At 41.7% G+C, this 21,591-nt stretch overlaps 2 protein-coding genes across 2 annotated transcripts in view; both read left to right on the top strand.

The window, feature by feature from the left end:
• ZMYND10 (zinc finger MYND-type containing 10) overlaps window positions 1–3,223 on the top strand; it is a 28,539-nt gene extending 25,316 nt beyond the window's left edge. Inside the window, exon 12 of the mRNA XM_044451198.1 lies at window positions 1,942–3,223. Coding sequence (XP_044307133.1) covers window positions 1,942–2,053 — 112 coding nt within the window. The 3' untranslated portion in view covers window positions 2,054–3,223. The remainder of the gene's footprint in view (window positions 1–1,941) is intronic.
• An 8,677-nt stretch (window positions 3,224–11,900) lies between these two features.
• Window positions 11,901–21,591, top strand: part of RASSF1 (Ras association domain family member 1) — a 35,345-nt gene continuing 25,654 nt past the window's right edge. Inside the window, exon 1 of the mRNA XM_044451202.1 lies at window positions 11,901–12,246. Coding sequence (XP_044307137.1) covers window positions 11,916–12,246 — 331 coding nt within the window. The 5' untranslated portion in view covers window positions 11,901–11,915. The remainder of the gene's footprint in view (window positions 12,247–21,591) is intronic.

Below are 21,591 nucleotides of genomic sequence, written 5' to 3'. Positions count from 1 at the left end.
CTGGATCAATAGATGGGGCATTCTGTGTGTCACATTTCAGTAATAAAATTCATTGTTAGCACTTCTCTGATACATTTCCAGTCAAGGTTTTAGTGTAGGAAACAAAATCAGAGGTTGCAAAATCCTCATGAGTCTCCCGCTAGAATTCACTTCTTTCAGGAAGTGGTGTCCAAAACCCAGAAAAGGAGAATAATTTTTCATAAAAGGAATCTTAATAATGCTTGATACTTATGTGATTTTCTTCCAAAGAAAGAAGGAAGAAATACATATTGCAGAGGTATAGGTGACAGATAACAGATTTTTTGCTTATACATATGTGTCTTTAAAAAAACCTGGTGCCCCACTCCCAAATGAGTCAACTGAGTGGGAATGAAAATATTCCTAGGCCAGTTCACTCCTTGACATTTATGCTGAAACTGACAATAGTGAGATTATGATCAATATAACTGCCACATGACCCATTCCAGTTTTCCTCTATCCATCCAAAGCAGAATTAGAAAATATATTTGACAACTACACAATATAAGCAACACTGCTAGAAATATAAATGTTTCAAATCAATAATTTACAATACTTTTTCTAAACTCAAGCTAGGTTGCCTATAAAATAAAACAATACTTAAAATTGCATAAAGTTCATTAATTACATTTTTTAAAAAATCTACAAAGATGCTCCAAGGGGACATGGAAAGCAAGAAGTAAAACCTCATAAAATCATAGAATAGTAGAGTTGGAAGGGGCCAAGAAGGCCACTGGGTCCAACGGCGTGCTAGTGCAGGACATGAAGTTAGGCCATCCCACTCAGATGTCTGTCCTGTTGCATCTTGAATGCCTCCAGCACAGGAAAGCCCACAGCCTCCCTAGGTAATAGGTTCCATTGTCATACTGCTGTGACAGTGAGGAATTTTTTTCTGGTATCTAGCCAAAATCTGGTTTTCTATAACTTAAGTCCATTATTCTGTGTCCCACACTCTGGGACGATTGAGAAGAGATCTTGTCTTTCCTCTTTCTGACAGCCTTTCAGGTACTTGTAGAGTGCTATCATATCACCCTTCGGTCTTCTCTTCTCAAACATGCTCAGTTCTCTCAATTTTTCCTCATAGGGTTTTGTTTCCAGTCCCTGGATCTTCCTTCTTGCCCTCCTCTGAACCCTTTCCAGCTTTTCTGCAAATTTTTAAAACTTTGGTGCCCAGTACTGGACAGAGTACTCTAGGTGAGGTTTGACTAGCACTGCATATAAGGAACTAGTACTCCATGTGACTTGGAAGTGATACTTCTATTAATGTAAAATAGTATTTATTCGTACACTTTCTGCAGCTACATCACATTGTCGGCTCATGTTTAGCTTGTGATCTATAACAACTCCAAGATCCTGGCTGGCTATTAAATTGTCAGGAAGGCTCCACTCACGTAATTTATCCACTGGTACAACTATAATCTATTCTGAATGCAATGCTCATTATGTGCATATTATATATGCCTCATGGCTGTAATACTTCATTGAGTGCCTCTCCCAGTATTAACCTACCTGTACATTACAAGTGACATCATATGTCCTTTCTTTTTTAAAAGCTTCAGAGAATGGTAAGAAGGAAGAAGACCTTTTGTTGCCCCCCCCCACCCCACCCCACCCCACCCCACCCCCACCCCCACCCCATATAGTTCTATGTTGTTTCCTGCAAATTCTGCTTGGCACCAGCACTGCCATTTTTGCAGCATTACTTCAAGACTTCCATCTATTCTCAAGCATTTGAAGGGATATTAAGGGCTGTTTTACTGCAGTTGGTTATATTAATTGTGATGGTTAATGGGCTTTGGGGAGTTGTTGTATATGCTCTGATTTATTGTTTGCCTGTTTTAGTTTTGTTCTGTCAGTTTGAATCTTTTTGAGAAAGGGGTCTAAACTGTTGTTATTCCTTTTAATCTATTCTTGACTTTGCAGGGAGTGTCAGGTAAAGCACTGGCAGAAACACAAGAAGGCTTGCAATTTGATGGCTGATACCCTGAAGAAAATACAGGAAGATGTACAAATGCAGGCAAAATCCACCAACTAATTCATGTGGGTAATAGATTTTTCTTCTGTTTCTCCTTTGGCAAACAGACAAAATTCAGAATTTCACATTGGAGAAGACCCTCCAGTATATTATATTATACAATATACTATCAGATTTAACAGACTTTAGCCAAATAGATCCTAGAAAGAAGGAACATGATTCTCAATACTAGGAGAGATCATATTGAGCCACTTAGTACAGAAACACCCCTAAGGTTACAAGGCTTGACCTTTGATGCCAATTTGAATCTCAAGACATCACAGCTACTTGTGTCTCCTGGATTAAAGAGATTACCAATTACTCATGGACTTTTACACTGGTGAGGGCTGTAGAGATTTGATTATTTCCTCATATTCCAGTCAGAAATGGTGATCAGTACTGAATTTCCTAGGAATCTGGAAGAGCTGAATTTTAGTTGTGCTAAACTGGAGACTGTTTTTCACATTACCATCCAGAATTCTTAAGTTTTGCAAGATTTGATGAATTTAAGTGAAGTTTTGAACCTGTGTATATGCCTTGAATATTGTGACCTCAGTCTTGTTGAAACCACTTGGATGTAAGATTATTTCAAACTATGCATTATATGTAATATTGATAACCGTAGCCCAGTGGCCTTTTTTGAAGAAAAGCTCTTCGGGAAGGCATGGTTGGAAGCAGAGAAGTCACACTAGGGGGGAGCAGTTAATCTTCACCCTGCCTAAAATCACCATACAGCTATGTAGCATTTCCTCTATATGGCATCAAGCATATGCTTATAAGGAATGCAGTTACAATTGTATGCAACATGGTAGATTGGCCTTAATTTAAGCCAAATGGATAGATACAACTTAAGCACAATTAACTTTCTTCAGGACCTCAGTATTTGCAAATCCTTTGTAGTTTCAAACTAAGTTGCATATATTTTGTATCGAGGTAAGAGCGGAAAGTGCTAATATACAATTTTAGAAACCATTCCACTAGCTGCTGAACTGCACAGTTACTTCGGAAGCACTGAATATGCATGGCTGAGTAAGCAGAAGGGAAAGGATGTGGTTAACTAATTTCGATTTGATGAGCTATATGGTTTCAACTGTTGAGAATGTAACACATAAAATGTTCATTGTTCCTGAGAAAACTGATTATCTATTCCTTTTTCATTGTTAAAAAAATAAACAATCTTCTAATTGTATATTTTTAGTAACATGATGCTATATATAAGTTAAACCCAGAGGCAAGAAGCCCCATGGGAATGAATTGAATTCTTGTTCAAAAATACCAAGGAAGTCTTTACATTCTTGGCTTACACTTTTCAGGATCTAAACAAACAAAACTTTCTTGATTGTACTTGAAACCAAACCTTGTCAGTCCCCTCCTGGAAGAACTGTCCCCAGTTCTCCTGGAAGCTGTTCCTTTGGATCAGTTTTCCTTACGACTTCTGTGCATGTGTCTGTCAAACCACAGCAAGTATCAGCTTTGGCCCTTGACTCAGAGGGGTTCTGAATAACCTTTTCCTTACCCTTTGGTTTGGGTTGACAACCATCAAAAGACAAGCTGTCAAGCCAAGAGTCATCTGTACTTGTGAAAAGGGGTAGGTATGATTTACACCCCCCTTAGTGGCAGAATTCTTTAGATTAGATTTGATTTGTTTTTGTGCCAAGTGTGCTCCCACTTTTCGATGTCTTCCTGAGATTCTAGGTACACAAGAACATGGAAAAGTGGAATTTTGATAGCTCGCTGTCAAACTTTCAGTTCCTTTCTAAAAGGATTTGCTTTGGACAGAGCTCATATTTTTTTTCACAGGAACATATGCATTCATGTCTGTATATCTCCCTGTGAAAAACACATGAGAAGTCCTGTCAAGAACAGGTCACAGATGTGGCAGGGAAGGGGAGACAAGTCACTATCATTCTTTGAGATACCTGCAGATGACTGATGGGGAAGGCAGGGGCCTTCACCTGTGGTAAGCCTGATTTTGTGTTGGGCACACTATGGGTTATTCTTAGAACACACCTTGGCTTATTTGCAGGTGTGTGTTGACATGACATGTGAATGCATCCTGTATGCCTTAACTTTGCTTGAGTTACCATTGCTCTCTAAGCATCTCACATCACACCAGCCAAGAAGCTGAAACATCAGACGTATAGGTAGACAGGTGGTACCTGATCACTTTCTGGCCATTAACTCTGAAACTATGCATTGAATTACACTTGCCCTATGAGTGCTTCCAGAATATGCTTTCACTGTACAATTACACAGTCTAATCCACAGAAAAAGTAGTTTGTCTTCCACATGTAGCTGTGCTGTTTTCCTACAGTTTCTTCCATTTGATTTGATTTAACCCACAACCCACTATAAAGGAGGGTAAGATGAAACACCTGTTCATTATCATCTGACATTGATAACATTGGTAACATTAAGAGCAATCAGTATGGAAGTGTCTTGGCATAGTTACTGATTACATCTGAACATTCTCTGGTGCTAGGCTATTGAAGGAGCAATTAAGAGCTCAGTATAGTTTGGCAGTTTGTATGGGAGCACCCAAATACTAATCATGGTACAGCACACAAAGCAAACAAGTTGTTACTTCACTTAATTAGTTCATGGTCTCTTGACCTCACTGACCACATGGTCCAGTTTGCAGTATTTAACCATCATAGTGACCAGAGAATCTTATCTGAGGAAGAACATTAAAGGATGTTAAAGGAAGGTTTGTTCTGAGGTTTCATGACATACTTGAGGTTGTCCACTGACATTTACCACCAATGCCGAGAGATACCAAGAACAAGTTAAATCTTAAATCTGAACTTCCCCAAAATTTTGCTGCTGAGATCCAACCTTCTTGATTGGACAGACAAGGGAAAAATCTAATTTGTATGACAATTATGGTGGGTAATGGCTGATTCTCTGCTACCCTTTCATTTTTCTCTGACAGCAACACATTAAAACTGCTACAGGAACTATTCTCTTTGAGAAGATTGTATAAAGTTTCTTCTTTTGAGCCTGGCACTGTGTGTATGGATGTTCATTGCTCTAAGATATAAGCACTAGAAGAGCCCAGCCTATGACCATTATATTTGTATTTGCTCCATCATTTCTTTGATGTCTTCAGTGACTTTAAAAATAAACAGGAGCCTGCTTTTCATTATGTTAATAGTAATGCTAACAGTAATACTATTATATATAATACCCAAGGTTTCTTATACCTGTCAAATTAACTATTCCAACTGTCTATGGCACTTTTAAAATATCTCTCACCTAGGGAAGCCAAGCACAGGTTATTTAACATAATTTAGAAATTCCATGTCCATCCAATTCAGGGTTGCAGTTGGGGGGGAACCAAAAGTATATTGAAATGTGGAGCAAAGGAAGCAGTTGACCATTAAACTAGTGCCAAATGTGCTTTTGAACTGATTAACTCAACCATATGTAATCCAGATGCTTAGTCCTAACTTATCAAAAGGCTATCTAAATAAATCTATTCCACAGCTGCATTGGTTTCCAAATTGTTTTACAAACTATGCATATATTAGGAAGCTGTTTCACCCCCTCAGATGCAGCTGTTTCTGGAGCACTGCTCCAGAGAAGGCAGAAGAATGCCTTTATTATTTCAAGTGTTCATTTTCTAAACCTAATTTCTTTCTGCAAACATGTTATTTTGTGAGCATCTAACATCCTTTTCCTCCTAGCTGGAAGTCTTGCTTTTGAGAGGATCAGTGCATACATTCTACTTACAAAGGAAGAAACCAAAGATTATATACTGAAATTCTACTTCCTCTAGAGTCTAGATGTTTGGGTAATTTTTTTTCTCCGCTTTGTCTCCATTCTATAGTCTATACTGCAAACCTCTATTCAGTTTCTCAGCAGTAAGCCCATTGGCCAGTTCACATGATTGCCCTAGTGATTCTGAATATTCAAGCCCCCATCAGGGCTTTTCATATCATCCAAACACAGGGACCATGGATTAAACAATGCTGGCATAATCCATGGTTCCCAACTTTGGACATGACAAATGACAATTGTGGTCTGACTATTCAAAACCCATCCAGCACACTGCTGCCCACCTTAACTGAAATAAACCATAACAGACTGCTTTTTCATATAGGATTGTGCTGTTGCTTTATTTGTAAAGTCTCAAAATTATCGAGGCAGTAGAAGGCAAAACAAAATTCAGACTATTGCTCCACACGCAAACACATACATACATCCTTACAGGAACTTACTAAGTGCTTCAGAGAAACAAAGTAAGAGCGTTTGGGAATCATAAGACTCTAGTTTTGACTCTAAGTTCTCTTTCTATGTCTGCAAATTACTTTTCTGGTCCTCAGTTTTCTGGGTTAACTACACATTGTTCCATTTTGAAGCAAATTACAGTCTTCAGAGGATGTCATCTGTGTGAGCAACATGCATTGTTTTCTGGCAGGGAAACAGACAGCACATACATAATACCATATAATTGAAATCTTATCCTTTATCAATTTCCGCTTTGCTTCCAGATCACATATACTGGTAACATGTCTTGTTCCAAGAAAGTAGAGAACAGCAAACCAGAGGTCATGCTCTGTTAATAGGCTGTTAACAATTAGCCAGCTGGAAGGAAGGAAGGGGTACAGCCAAACTGCAAGCCACAAGAGGGGAAAATGTTTCAGAAGGTTGTGTTAGCTGAACCCCTAGCTGAAACATGGGAATGGGCTGGCTAGACTGAAGCTGAAACTGAAATTTAGTGGTTTCACTATCACATATTGCTGATAGGTGAGTGACACAACCACTGCTGCCACTCTGGTACAGTTGTGTAGCTTCAAAGTGAAGACGTTTATGATGCATGTTAATAAACAGATACCTGTGCGAACAGCTAGGCTTTTTATCCCAGCTTTTTCTCCACTTTGTTACACAGTAATGGCTAACAGCCTTTAAAAATAAACGTGAAACAACCTTTAAAAATAAACGTGAAACAAGGATTCCTGTTGAGCAGGAAAGCACCCAGACAGCACTAGTTTTTGAACTGCCATCAGTTCTCGCAAAAGTAAAACAGTACTTGAAATGCTATCCCTGGCTCCTCCTCTCAGCCAGCTGCAAGGTCTTCTGCTTCCTTTGTTGGTTACGTTTAATCTCTGATAGCAAGGAGGTTTCTCCCAAGCCTCCACCCAGACACATGGAGTGTGTCTTAACTGCTAGCAAATAGTCACAACCAGCTACATTGGCTGTTGACAATCACTGTCTATTAGCAAGCAATCAAATCACAAAGCATGGCTATCTCCTCATATGACACCCACACAACACAATACCAGGTATCTTCTTTTAATACTACCCTTGCTTTAGAACTGAGAAAATTAACCAAATGCTAAGGGTGTGTAGTCCCAACACAGACCTAGTGACACTTATACAGTCATTATATAATTTAGCTGTTGCTGTTTGCATCATGTGCAAAAACAACCTTTAAAACATGGCTTTAAAGGAAGGGTGGACAACCTATAGCCCTCCAGAACTTCCGTGATCTGTCATCATTGGCTATACTAGCTAGGGCACACATGTCACAAACCAAAACATCTGCAGGGCTACAAGTTGCCCATCCCTGCTCTAAAGCAATACATTCCAAATAGAGACAGAGAAGTTCTGAACAAGACTGCAAATGCAGAGTGTGCCTCAGTGAGTGGAATGTCACCACCCAGAGAACTTTACGGCTAATGCAACAGCATTCAAGTAAAATAAATAAATACATCACACACTATTTTTCTTAGATGCATCTTTCATAATTTTTTTCATACATAAGTGTTTAAAAATGCATGTAGGGTGCAATCCTATACATACTTACCTGGGATTTAGGTCTCATTGAACTCAGTGTGACTTATTTCACTTCTGAGCAGATGTACACATAATTACATGGTTAAACCCACAATCTTTTTGATAAAATCACACAAAATAGGAATTCTAACAGAAGGGAAAGAATGATACATGCAAAGAGAACTTTGACCCTTCTCCCCACCCCGTGTGTGTGAGAGAGAAAGAAAGAGAGAGAGAGAGAGAGAGAGCGAGCATACAAAATGGAGGCTGATTGTTGTCCCTGTAAAGTCAATAACTTTAAAGTTAGTCATTATTTTGGATGTTAAAAAACATTACATTGTCAATTGTAATAAATACAACTGCTGTGATGGTCCAGTCACGGAATACCTAGAAAATGTGTAGCAAAGGAAATGCTAAGCACACACGATTTGAAAGGAAACAATCATTTCAATATCCTAGGCCTAAAAGGTCCAAAAAGTAAAAGTCTTCATGAATGAAAAAAAAAATCAGTCAAATTATTAAAACTCTGCTTCTAAAATCCTGCTAATGTAACCTTTCCCTGGCAGATTGTTACTCCCAGGAATTGGCAAAAATAGAACAATTTCTAGCCTCTTTCAAAACTATTTTTGGAATTATTCATATGCATGCTATTTCTTGCATGAGTTCAGTCTGCTGTGCCCCAGAGCAAGAGGAGGGGGGCTGTAAAATTCTCTCCCATTTTTTTCCATTCCAAACTGGGAGATGATTTCTAAGGGGAAAAAGTAAACCCAACAATATGGTTCCATGGTAACTACCAACAACAATCTGTTACGGATATGACACAGCCAATACCTTCAGCAATAGTCTTGGCAGGAATATTGCCTTGCTCAGCAGCATAAAAATCAGCTTGACTGATTTCTTCCATCAGTGGACTGCTCAGGCCAACCTATACCATCATTTATACCAGGCAACCAGACTGCAGTGCACTGTTAAAACAGGGGTAATATAAGAGATGCAGGCCTTCCCCATTAGGGAGTTTGTCCCTGCAGTCACTCTTTGTCTTTGGATCAGGAGCTCAAGCTTGGAAGAAGGACTAATGGTCATTCTTCCTTTCTACACTATGGATGTATTTGCTGCTTCTGAGCACCTTAAAAGTCCACCATGCCCAAGACATCTGCTCGTCCTGAATGCCCCTGAAACCCAGTGCAATGCCAATGAAAAACTCTGCAAATGTCCACCAAATGTATGGATCCTTGGCCCTACTTCTCACAAGGTCTGTGTGTGGAATGCAGTGGAGTGACAAAGCTGATTTCTCTTTGCGTCACCTTTACAGCCTTACCGATACAGTTTGATACAAAGGGGGAAAGCCTGCATAGCAGCTTTGAGGTCTACCATGACCCCCAACAACCTAAAGACAAATACACATTGTGTGGGAAATGTGATGGGCCTAAGATTCCCAACACTTTGTTTTCCCTTAAAAGTGAAATTTATGTGACAGGTTTGTGGGAGTGAATGGGAAGGCAGGAAAAGAGTGCTTACCTGAGGATACTTCCATGGAAATGCCTTCTAGAACTGTTACTAAACTCCCAGAAGTCTGGTTGTGCAGAGAATAGCCTTAGAGGGCATTCTAGATAGGAAATTGCCAATTAATCTATACAGTGTTTCCTTCCATTGTTTTAACACAGATATAGGAACATGCATTTACGGAAATAATGTGAAGCAGCATCCTAAAAACAGGCTGTTTATAAACTATGGTTAGTGTGCTGGATTAATTCGCCCAAGGTCCAAAAGAAGTTCCATGCATTAGTAATTCTATTTTGGAGTATTGCATGCACAGGAGGGGAATATTACAGGGCTGAGGTGCAGTTTTGTTTTCAGAAAGTCAATAGGAAATGGCCAGGTACCAGAGTGCCTCTTCAGTAAAAGACTGAAGAGAGACCAGAGTGTTATGACTGCACAAAAGGGAAAGGCAAGACAATAGTTTTAAACAAAGCCAAAAGATAGGGATTTGTTTACAGGCAGGAAGTGTTGTGAGGCAGGGAATAAAGATGTTGGCCAAAAGCTCATGTGCTGCTTGTCTTCCCTGATCTCAGTAGATTGCAAGCACATGATTCCAAGTAGTGATATCTCTTGAAGTGTGCAGAACAGGTAATTTACTGAGATGCATCACTATTAGATACTGCCTAGAGTCCTATTCAAATTTATGCTGCCTGGAGAGCCTTCAGACTATTGGGCAGTTTAAAAATGTAATAAAGTGCATATTAAAATATGCCCTGTAATTCTGAATCTCTAGACAGACTTTTTCTTCCTTTCTATTGGTATTTTTAAAAGAAAAGAAACTACTTAAGATGCAAGATATTCCATGTACTCAGAAGGAAAAAGACACCAACTGTGTCAGCCCCAGAATTCTGTGGGCCCCAGTCAAGGTGTCTTGTGTTAGTCTCTACATTCAGAAGATGCAGAGTGAGCAATCTTGCCAGACCTTCTCAGATTGGCCATACAAAAGAAGAATGACTGCTGCCCAGGTGACAGAGGCAGTCCCTTTGCAGGACCGGCTCTACCATTAGGCAAAGAGAAGAGATTACTTCAGACATCAGATACTGCCAGGCAGCAGCAAGTTGTTGGAGGAAAGAACTGTATGTGCCTTGTGGCCTACTCTGTGCCCTCTCAGCTTAGCCATCTTCCTTCCATTGTGTGCAAAGATCCAACCACCACATTATTACCTTTATGTGCACCATGTCTTTCTCCACAAGCTTCAAAATGGATAGGGCAGGCCCTGTCCCTCTGGCAGTTTTGGGACCCCAGGGCATGCCTGACACTTGCTGCCCTTCAGTGCCAATCCCAGGTGTATGCAGAAGGCTTCTGCTGCCCTTATCAGGTGAAGTCAAACTGCTAAGTGTAAAGAAGGCTCCCCCGCCGCGCCGCCGCCACAAACCGAGGGTAGGTGGGTACTTCGCTGCCCGCACCTCCGGCCATCGTCTCGCCGGCTCCCTCTCCCCAGACCTGACGTCAGGCTCTGGCCTCTCAAAGCGCTGCGGCCGCCAGCTCCAAATCCAGCAGCACTCGCTAGAGAAGCGCAGCTGCAAAGGGCGAGCCGAGGAACCCGCCGCCGAGCGACCAGGGCGGGGGGGGGGCGAGAGTCACCCCCGCCCCCCCATAGGACGCCGGGCAAGCTGCGGGATGTAGCCGCTTCCCCGGCGAGCTCTTCCTTGCCGATGCAGCTCGCAAATTTGGATGCAAATTTGGAAGCATCGCCGCTTTCTTGAGGAGCCTTTGATCTTTCCCTTCTACTTAGAGGGAGAGTCCTCCTTCGAGTCTCAGCTCAGCTGGCCAAGCCGCCACACCTCCCTCCCTCCTTCTCTCCCGCCTTTTTGTTGCTGCTCCCCTCACCGCAACTCCGTCCGCCAGACTCGGCCGTTTTCAGCCCGTCCGTCCTGCGACGCGCAGCTGCCAGCAAGCAGCCGCCCTGGGCTGCCGCTCTCCTTGAACCTGCGACGGAGCGCCCGGGCTTCGTCTCTTGCTCGGAAGGGGCCGTGAGGCGAGCTCTGAGGAGGGAAAGCGGCAGCCCCAAGGCTAAGGAAGCGCCCACTGCACGTTTTTCTTTTCCCTCCTACTCGTGAGAAGGAGAGGCATGAATGAAGAGGAGGGGGCTGGGACGTTCTCTCCGCTTGTTTGGGCACAAAAAATAATTGCAACGAGTAGCATTTTTGCGCATAGCCTGAAGTTACAGCAAACCTCGCCTGCTTCCTCTCTTACAGACCGCGCGATCATCGTACCCAGAAGGCCGATGCTGCAAACTGAAGGAAGCGCCCCCGTTCACTTGCAATCAAGGGAGGGAGGGAGGCACCCCGAGCTCTAATCTTTCCAAGCAAGAGCGCCTGTGAGTTTTCTGGCCGCTTTAAAACTGAAGGAGGGAAGGGGAGGGGGAAAGACGGGCGGGGCCGAGAAAAAGCCTGAAATTAGACTGAAAAAAGTGGAAGGAAGAAGCCGCAAACAAGGAGAGAGTCCGAGTTGTTCCGCGCAGCAACCGGACTTCGAGCAACGCGGGTGAGCTAGCTTCTGATGGGGAGAGTGAGCTGGTCTCCAGCCCCTTTTCTCGTTACCATCCTCCGTGCAGGAGGGCACCATGAACCGGCCCATAGACCAGGAGATGATCGAGCTAAAGAACCTGGGGCTGGAGAAGCAGCTGGATCTGACTCGAGGCCCACGAGGCACGTCCGAACGCCCCGTACGCTTGGAGCGGGCCAACGCCTTGAGGATCTCGCCGGGGAAAGTGCCCGAGATCCTGAGCCGCGTGCGCCAGATCCGCCTCTTGGGCGGCCAGAGTGACCCCAAATTGACCGAGGAGCTGGGCGAGGGGCACTGCTTCCGGCCCGCTACCCAGAGTCAGCCCACCTGGTGCGACCTGTGCGGGGAGTTCATCTGGGGCGTCTATAAGAAGCGCCTGCAATGCATCCGTGAGTACCAGCCTCCCGCAGCACGTGGTAACCCTTGCCATGCTTGTACTCGCAGGAGATTCTGGGAGAAACAGAAGGGCAGGTAGTGTCGGTAGTGCATTGCTGTGAGGTTGCCAAAGGGCGGACTAGTTAGCAGTAGTGCTAAAACAGCCACCTCCCAGTACTGTAGCCTTGTTGCTTCTACTGCCTGCTTCGGGTTGCTGTCTTTTGGCTGCCTTCCTGTAACAGCTGTGCATAACAGAGAACCTCCTTCAGCAGACACTTCCCATCGCTTTTCAAATTGATAAAAGAAACTACAGCTGTGCCTTACAGTTGTTAAAGGCATAAGAACCTTGTAAGAAAAGAAGGGAAAGAAAGGTAACGAACTTAAGATGGAGATACGATAGGTTTAAAAAATGAGTGGCATTTTGGACTGAGGATGCTTTGTGTCTGGAAAGTTCTTAGGTTCCAGAGACATTGCTCCTTGGAAGTAAAATAATATACAGAGTGGCTGTTGAATGTTCTAGCAATACAATAGAACATTCTGGCAAGACAATAGAACATTGTTTGGATTTTGGCTTGTAGTATAGTTACATGATTTAAGATTCTGAATTCACGAGGCTCCTGTTATATTGCCACCTGCATTGCAACCATTTTCATTTTTACTGAGCAACCCAGAAGTGGCTTCTTCATTGATGAGTGAGCATGCTCTCTGAACACAGACTTCTGGATTGTGGAGGTTAAACAACCCAGCTGTTAGCCATGGTTTGTTGCTTGGTTGACAGCAAAATGTAGTAAGGCATTTTTATGTATTTCAGAGCTCTTCTGCTGAGAGGGTTCCTGTACTTACACCCCCCCTTACCTATGCTATTGGCACCATTGATTTTGGCTGAATGCTTAAGGATGTAAAAGTTTGCACTTTTCTGTGCTCTTATGTAAAGCATCTTTATTTATCCAGAAGTCCAACTGATATCAGTGGCACTGACTTATAAAACAGAGTGCACAGGACTTCAGTTCTGTATCAGCTGTAAAGACTAAAATGAACACTTTTCACATACGAAAAGCATTTACATGTGCAATTTCAAATTGGACACTTTTCATATGCAAGTTCAAACAAATTGTGGAAAGAGTGTGTGCTATTATACTTCAGCTCTGCATATTTAGAAATGACTCTGAATGAATCCAGACATGAATCTATATCTAATCCAATAGTAGGCGTTACGCCAGTACATTCATTCTTGAGTACAATTTTGATCATCTGGATAAGCTTGTGATTTCGGAGACAGTTTGTAAACACCATAGAAAAATGTGGTCCTCTTCAGTGTCTTCCTTTGATGTTCAAAGAATCATAGTAGAGTTGGAAGGGACCAAGAAGGACATTGGGTCTACCCCCTGCTGTAGTAGGTCACCAGTTTACACCACCCCACTCAGATGATTGTTCAGTTTTTAAAAAATGTCTCTGGTGTGGGAGAGCCCACGATCTCTCCAGGCAACTGGTTCCACTGTCATATTGCTCTGACAGTGAGGAAACTTTTCCTGATAGCTAGCCTGAATCTGGGTTGTCACAACCTGAGTTGATTATTCCATGTGCTACACCCTGGTATCAGCAAGAAGAGATCTTGACCTTCCTCTTTGTGACAACCCTTGAGGTACTTATACAGGTACTTATGTGTCCCCCGTCCCCCCCAGCCTTCCCTTCTCAAGGCTGAACATACCCACCTCTCTTCGTCTCTCCTCACAGGGCAGTGTTTCCAAACCCTGGATCATTTTTGTTGCCCTCCTTTGGAAGCTTTCCAGTTTTTCTGCATCTTTTTTAAATCTTGGTGCCCAGAACTGGACACAGTATTCCAGATGAGGTCTGACTAGTGAGGAGTGTAGGGGAACTATTACTACTTGTGATGTTGCCTGATGCTGTCAAGGGAAACCTCTGTAAAACATCTTAATGGAAGTTTACAAGTTTATTACAGTCTGACAGCTGTTGATCATGACATTATTGCAGTACCTGGTAAGCTCTGGCTATAGCCCCTAAAATTACCCGCAGGCATAGGTATTTCCAGTTGAGAGACTGCAGAGGATCCACACCTAGTCTCAGTCCTGCAATCCAGCCAAAAAGACAAGGCTCCCAGAATTCTGAAGCACCTAGCCAAGGTGCTACCCATCAGTGGCATAATTGGTACTGAAGTTACTGCTCTTTTACTAGCTCCTCCAATCAGAGCATATATTGAGGAAAGGTTGTTTATAGAACACAGATTGCTTGGATCAGAAATGAACAAAGATCTGCTAGTCTTTCTCCTCTGTCATTGAAAAAATGGTAATTCGAGGGTGTGTGTTGAAGACAAATTGGATTTAAGGGCATAATGTTGAAGACTAGAAATGGGTACTCTGGGTTCTCAAAGAAGACAGGTGCTTGGGAGAATTTGAGCATTCTTTGTTTCAAAGTTTGATTGTTTTCTGTTCACTAAACAAATAATTATTCCAAAGACTTCAAACATATTGTGTACAAAGTCTTAATTCTCTCTACAAATGCTATGTATTTCAGCCCAAATTAGAATTCCAGTTCTGTAGCCATTGATAGAAAAAGTCCCATGTTTGGTAGTACTCTGTATCTTCTTTTTCCTTAAGAGATAAAGTCAGTCTATCCATTTCTGCACAATCCAATATCTTGTTCAAGATCAAATCTTCAGCCGGTAGCTCTTCATTTCTCCCCCACTGTGTATAAGAATTTGAGCATTCTTGTAGATCACAAGAATTTTAGCCCAGAGTGCCTGATGCCAGATGTGAGGTTCACTTGGGGATCAAGTGTGCATATAGACAGACACACATACAAACATGCTGGGGAGCACACCTGGTAGGAGGCTATTTCATACTTGTGACTTTCCCACAGGCAGTTGCTCACTATGTGACCAGAGTGCTATACTAAATGGCTGTCTAATCTGATAAAGCCACGCTCTTATGATGTTCTGATAATGTATTGATACTGCTCCATGTGAGAGAATGAAGTCTTTGAAATACGCCCATTGGTAGTTAACCTTCAGCATACTTTTCTGTATCTAAATATCTTTGTCTCAAATTGTAATTCCTACTAAACACCTTTCACAAAAGGATAACAGGCTGGATTTAGAATGAGTTGAACTTGGTTCCCATTTAAATCGATGTGTCTTTGCTAACTTGTCCCATTTAAGGACCTAAGTTTAACTATCTTAGTCTGGAGCCAACCGAAACTGGAATACGAAGTTGTACTGCACATACATGATTTCACACCAGAGTTACAAGTGTGTCATCAGAAGCAATGCTGTAGCTATTACTGAAGCACACACATTGTTAGGGGGTGTGGGATAGTAGATAACACCACTGCAATTTTTTAGGTCTCTGTTTCTTTTGGTAGAGAGGCCAGGACTTGGGTAAACCTGGGAGATCATGATTTATGACTTGTTTACAAGATGGTGAGAATATCTGTACTAGTGGCATATTAATTTAACTCATTAATGCTTTCAGCACCATCGACCATGGTGCCCTTCTGAAAAGGTTGGCTGGGCTGGGAGTTGGGCAGCATATACATTTAAAAAATAAAATAAATAAATGACAAAGGAATACTGCAGCTTATGTGATGAGCTGGCTAAACCCTTGCTGCAAATCGAGTAATTCCAGAGTTTGTACATGTTTGTGGTGCATTAAGGGCTGAAAAGTTTGCCACTTTGTAATTTCTACATTACATGTTGTTGTTCAGCTGTTCAGTCCTGTCTGACTATGAAGAATCCTATGGACCAAATCCTGCCACACTTTTTGATTCAGTGCCACCTCTTTCAGCTGAACTGTGGTCTGGCCTGCATCCTCTTTGATGGAGTCTAACCATCTTGTCCTTTGGCAACCTGGTTTTCTCTTCCCACTGAGCATTCCAAGCATTATACCTTTTTCCTATGAGCTTCAGTATGACATAAACAATGGTTAATTACCCATAGAGCTTCAGCTATTGGGCAGTATAAAAATTAAATAACTAAAAACCTGTTAAAGACACAAAACCTTAGTCAATAAAATGGCATCTCTTTGGTCTTGTTCATCTATTTCAAGACAGTGTGAGTATGAACAGTATAGCTGGTGTGGTCTATATATGCTTTGTTTCCCAATTCTATTAATTAAAGCGTTTATATTCTTTCCTTCACTACGTCTCAGGGTGGTAATGCAATAAAATAAAGGTACAGGTTCAGTATATTACAATAAATAAAACCCAATCTTAAAACAATATTGGTATCTAAAGTAATGGTTGTAAGCCGCCCCGAGGCTTCGGCGAATGGGGCGGCATAAAAATGTTTTAATAAATAAATAAATGAATAAATAAATAATGGGAAAATAAAAAAGTTTTGGCCTGGTACCAATATGAAAAATGCCTCAGTGCCAGGCACACCTCTCTGGGCAGCATGTTCTACAACCAGGGTGCCGCTGCAAAGAAGGTCCTTCACTGGGTAGCCACTCTTCTGATCTCCTTCAAAGAGGGTTCCGGAAGAAGGACCTCCAATCCAGATTGTAGGAGGCAGGCAGATATGTATGGTTACACCCACTATTAGGAATGGCTAAAACTGATTTGATTGTTCTACTTTCATTAGACAAATGTTTCAGCATCCCAAGCAAAAGCAGATAGCTAATGAAAACATGATGGGGCTGGGCGGTGGTGGTGGGCCATCACTTATGGCAACTGTAGCAAGCAAAGCCCTCCAAAAATGTCCTGTCCATGGTAGCTCCATTCAGCTCTTCCAAGTTCAAGGTTGTGTCTTCCTTTATGGATTCAATGCATCCCATATTTGGTCTTCCCATTCACCTTTCCCTAAAATAAATGATTGTCTTCTCCAGTGAGACTTGTTTTCTCAGGAAAGTATGACAGCCTCAGTTTCATCATTTTTTGGCTTCTAGAGAAAGCTCTGGCTTGATTTGCTCTGGGACCCACTTGTTTGTCTTCCTGGACTCTTCCTGTCAGTCCAGGGTATTCACGCGGCTCTCACCCAGCACCACGTTTCAAATGCATCAATTTTCTTCCTATCAGCTTTCTTCACTGTCCAGCTTTTACACTCATACATTGTGATTGGGAATCTAATAGTTTAGATGATTTTGACTTTCGTCTCCAGTAAAACATCCTTATGCTTGACGGGGTTAAAGCTCCTTAACTATGCATAACAGGAGACTATGTACTTCTTGGTTTACCTGTTTCTAGAAGTTTATCTTTGCTTGCTATACATCCTGCAAACCTTTTCTTGTCTCTTGTCTGTTCTTACTCTTTCCAAGTTATATTCGTCTGTCTCCTCTGTCTGGGGTCTCGGTGTTTGATCCTCCCCCACAAACTTGCTGTAACTCTTCAAGACTGCAACTGGCTAACACTTCTGTACAGTGTTTAGCACAATGTTGTTGCTAAATAACTGTTTAGTGGTGGTACTGGGAGCAGATATGTGAGGAGAAATGATGCACCACATTCTCACACCTTGCAAAATGCCACCTTATTTGGTCATATAAATTTAAAGATAAATCTAATAATGAGCTGTTGATCTGTTTAAATCTTTCTGGATCTTTATTGCTAGTTTTAAAAATTGATTTAAGTTCCAGAGGAGAAAATGGAAGTAGTAAATAAAACCAGATTGGCATAAAAATGCAGATTGCCTGGATACCTTTGGGTACTTTGTCTGAAAAGAGGTTCTTTCAGACAATCCTTCTATCAAGAGCAGTTTCTAGAGTGCAAGTAGAATGAATACTTGATTGAAAATGGTTGAGTAATACAGTGTAAATTAGATTTTTAGTGTAGATCGTTCCTTTAAATGCTAGATTATGAGTATGGATGGGGAGGGGGCAAGCTGATCCAGAATAAAACAGTCTTGTTTTCTTCATCTTAGTTAGTGGGGTGCCTACTAACAGAAGTGCATTTTCTTATAGCCTATAAATTAGAACAGAAGTCACTGTTTCAGTCACTAGAGGGTGTCAGAGTGTTTAAAGTGGTTTCCCTTAGAAATTAAGAGACAAAGAACAGGCAAAATTCAGTGCACATGGCTGAGCAGCTTGCAGTGTGGAAGTGCCCTTGAATAGCACAATCGTTGACAGCTTGTTTGATCTTTACTTCTGTTGCTGAGGAGGTTGCATTGTTTTTGAAAATTCCATGGAAAATCATACTATGATGCTGTAGTGGTTTGCAAAGTAGTTTGCACTAGTGAAGACAGTAGACATCCTCTTGGCTCCCTTATACAGTCTAGCCGTTCCTCTGTGGTTCTGTCATTCAGTGTGATTCATCTTCTCTGTCTCTACCCTGGAGGCCTGCAGCTAGTGACATCTTTACTGTTTGACAGTCACAAATTGGGCCAAGGCCCTACAGTCACAGTTGTTCTAACCTGATTAAATTATATTTGACTTCTGTGTAGGAAATTTGAGGGTACATACTGCTTTCACTTTTCATTATTTTCTTCATTTCACAAGCCAAACACATACTTTTTATTAAAGCAAATTTAACAGTGACAATAATTCTCCAAATAAAACTATAAAAATAAAGGTCTGATAGCCATGCAATAAGAATCTGTCAGTAAGAAAGACTGCTTAAGGGAAATAAAGGTGTGTTGTTGCAAAAAGAGTAGAGGCATTCATTTACTGATCTTTGATTATATGGTTCTTGAGATGGAATCAGCTATTGTCTAGACTACAGCATGATTCCTGTAACTTTAATTGTTCAGACATCACTCTGCAGATAAAGGGGGTCTAGCTTTATCAGGACAATTAAGTATACAACTGGAGGGCATCAGGCCAGAGTTAAGAATAGCTGGTGATGGACTCTGCATAGGTGTGAAAGATTCTAACTGATGCAGAAAGTCAACTCAGTTGCCCTAACTACTCAATTTCTACTTTTGGGGGGGGGGGTAACTGGAACATTTTTTAAAAATTATTTTTATTTTGTTTCATTTCTACAACCCCCTTGCCAAAGCTAGGGTGGTTTACAATATTTGGAAAGTCAAGAGACTTCATCATGGATTTGCTTCTTCCTCTGTGAGAAGTTTCTTAATTGTGAAAGTAAACTTGTCTTTAAAACACCGTTCTGGAGTTAAAGTATGCACATGTACCTCTTCTACAGCTCTGATTAATCTGATCTACAGCACCTTCCACATTCAGTGTTAGACAGTAACTTCTTTAAGGACAATTAGCAATAACCTGTTATTCAAAAGACAGTGAAATCTTGTCCATGTGAGGTGACCTACAGCTTTGATAAAACAATATGTTTTGATTATACAATGAAAATATATTTGACAAAAATGCCAATAAGGATGCAATTCTGTGCAAGTTTAGACTGAAAAAGTCTTATAATTCCTAGTATTCCTGGCTGAGAAATGCTGGTAGTTATATGATTTTCCCCCCTTCTAAACATCTTTTGTTTTGTTTATTACATTTCTGTACTGTGCAATAGTCAAAGCTCTCTGGGTGGTTGATGACAAAAGTCCCCAGGTCTTTTAATAAGCAAAACTTAAGCTAGATTAAAAGTATGGCAAAGCCCTGATATGAAATATAATCTAGATCCAATCTGATTTTGTTCTATCTCTTGATTTAAATCATGGAACACTAAGAAAGCAGGCCTATAAAAATTAATGAAGAATAAATTTATCAGTGGCCTTGACATTCACAGTGAGACATTCATAGGCAATATATCTCTGAGTACCAGATGCTGGGAAGCCACAAGGAAAGGGGGGTTGTGCTTTCATGTCCTGCTTGTGGACTTCCCGGAGGTATCTAATTGGTCATGGCCAGTGTGGGACCCAGGAAGCTGGACCAGAGTAGAGGGGCCTCTGGTCTGATCCTGCAAGGCACTTCTTATTCTGATGAAATGTAGAGGGTTAGTCAGAGTGGCGTTTCACCTGCTACTTACAACCCTACCTTCCACCAGTCAATCTCATAGCATTATATTCTTACATTCTGTGTAAGTGCCATGGTTTCCTATTTCCACCAAGCTCAGGAAAGAGCATAATCATGCTGCATGGCATAAGCTTTCATCCTTCTTTTGAAAAGAGACAGTGGCTACCACATACAGTGGTACCTTGACTCACGAACTTAATCCATTCCAGGACTCTGGTCGTGACCCAGATTGGTTGTGAGTCAAGTTAAATTTCCCCATAAGGTTCAATGTAAATAAGGTTAATCTGTTCTGTAACTATTTTTTAGCAAAGATCATGGCCATTTCCCCACCCCACCCCGAGCACGAGCGTGGCCATCTCCCTGCCCCCCACCCAGCACAACCACGATTGTGCCCATCATCCTGGCATGCTGGGGGAAGATGGGGGCACGCTTGGTGGGGGCAGAGACTGGCATGATCGTGCTGGGCGGGGGAGAGTTAGCCGAGATCGCAGTTACGCTTCTGCAGGAAAGACGGGTGCAATCATGGGTGTGCTCATGCAGGAAAGGCTTGGGGTGGTGGGGAGACGGCCATGATCACAGTCACCACCCAATGCAGGGTTTGCGACCGGAGTCAAAATTTTTATGAAATTTTTGTTCACGACCCAATTTGGTCATGAACTTAGGCATTCGTGAGCCGAGGTGCCACTGTACCTGGATAGAGCCACTGCAGAAAACAGAAAAGAGCAGATGGGGAGATTATAATGTGGACACTCTTCCTGCAGGTGGGGTGGAGTAGAGGGTAGTCTTGTTGGTCATTCTGTTCATCAATAGATGCTCTCCCAGTCTAGTATCATGTTCAGCTTATGATTTTAAAAAAACAATTAAAATAATACAGCAATATTTTTAAAAAGTACCAGAAATGATGCAGAATTTGGTGGAGAGAATAGTGTTGCTGGTAAGCAAAGCTGTCTCCAGAGCTAGCTGATGAGTGCCCTGACTTCAAAAAAGTTACATTCCACGCAGCACTTATAATCCAAGTAAATGTGCTTTCTGGAAAATAATTGCAGTTCCCCAGGAACCTAATAATATTTGAATAGTTGGAAAGGAAAGTTCCTTTGTAACAAATGTGCTTACTGCAGAGATGCCATCTGGATTGTGCTCAACTGTTGAGTAATAGCAGTCCCTGCATGAAAAAAAACACATCTGGAAAGGTTCTCAGATAATCACAATGGACAAAACACTCCAATTTGCACGTAGCGTGATTAATCAAGCCCCGCTGAAACTGCAGGCACTGAAAGATGTTGTATTTACAGTGTTGTCTATTATACCAGCATAGGTAGAGGGTAGTTCTTCAAGCGACAGAAGAAATGGAAATGGAAACTTTCAGGGGAATAACCTTAGGACAGTGGTACTCACACAATGCATAAGTATGTCTAATTTCCAGAAATTTGTGCTTATTTGTTTTATTCCCACCATGCATCCAGCACACCTTCTGTGTTTCTATGTCTTCTTTGAAAAGGG

Source organism: Varanus komodoensis, unplaced genomic scaffold (genome assembly GCF_004798865.1).
Source record: "Varanus komodoensis strain SLA01 unplaced genomic scaffold, ASM479886v1 scaffold6_2, whole genome shotgun sequence".
NCBI lineage: Eukaryota > Metazoa > Chordata > Lepidosauria > Squamata > Varanidae > Varanus > Varanus komodoensis.
Note: the sequence above shows the minus strand (reverse complement) of the source record. Positions and strands in the feature narration are given on the sequence as shown.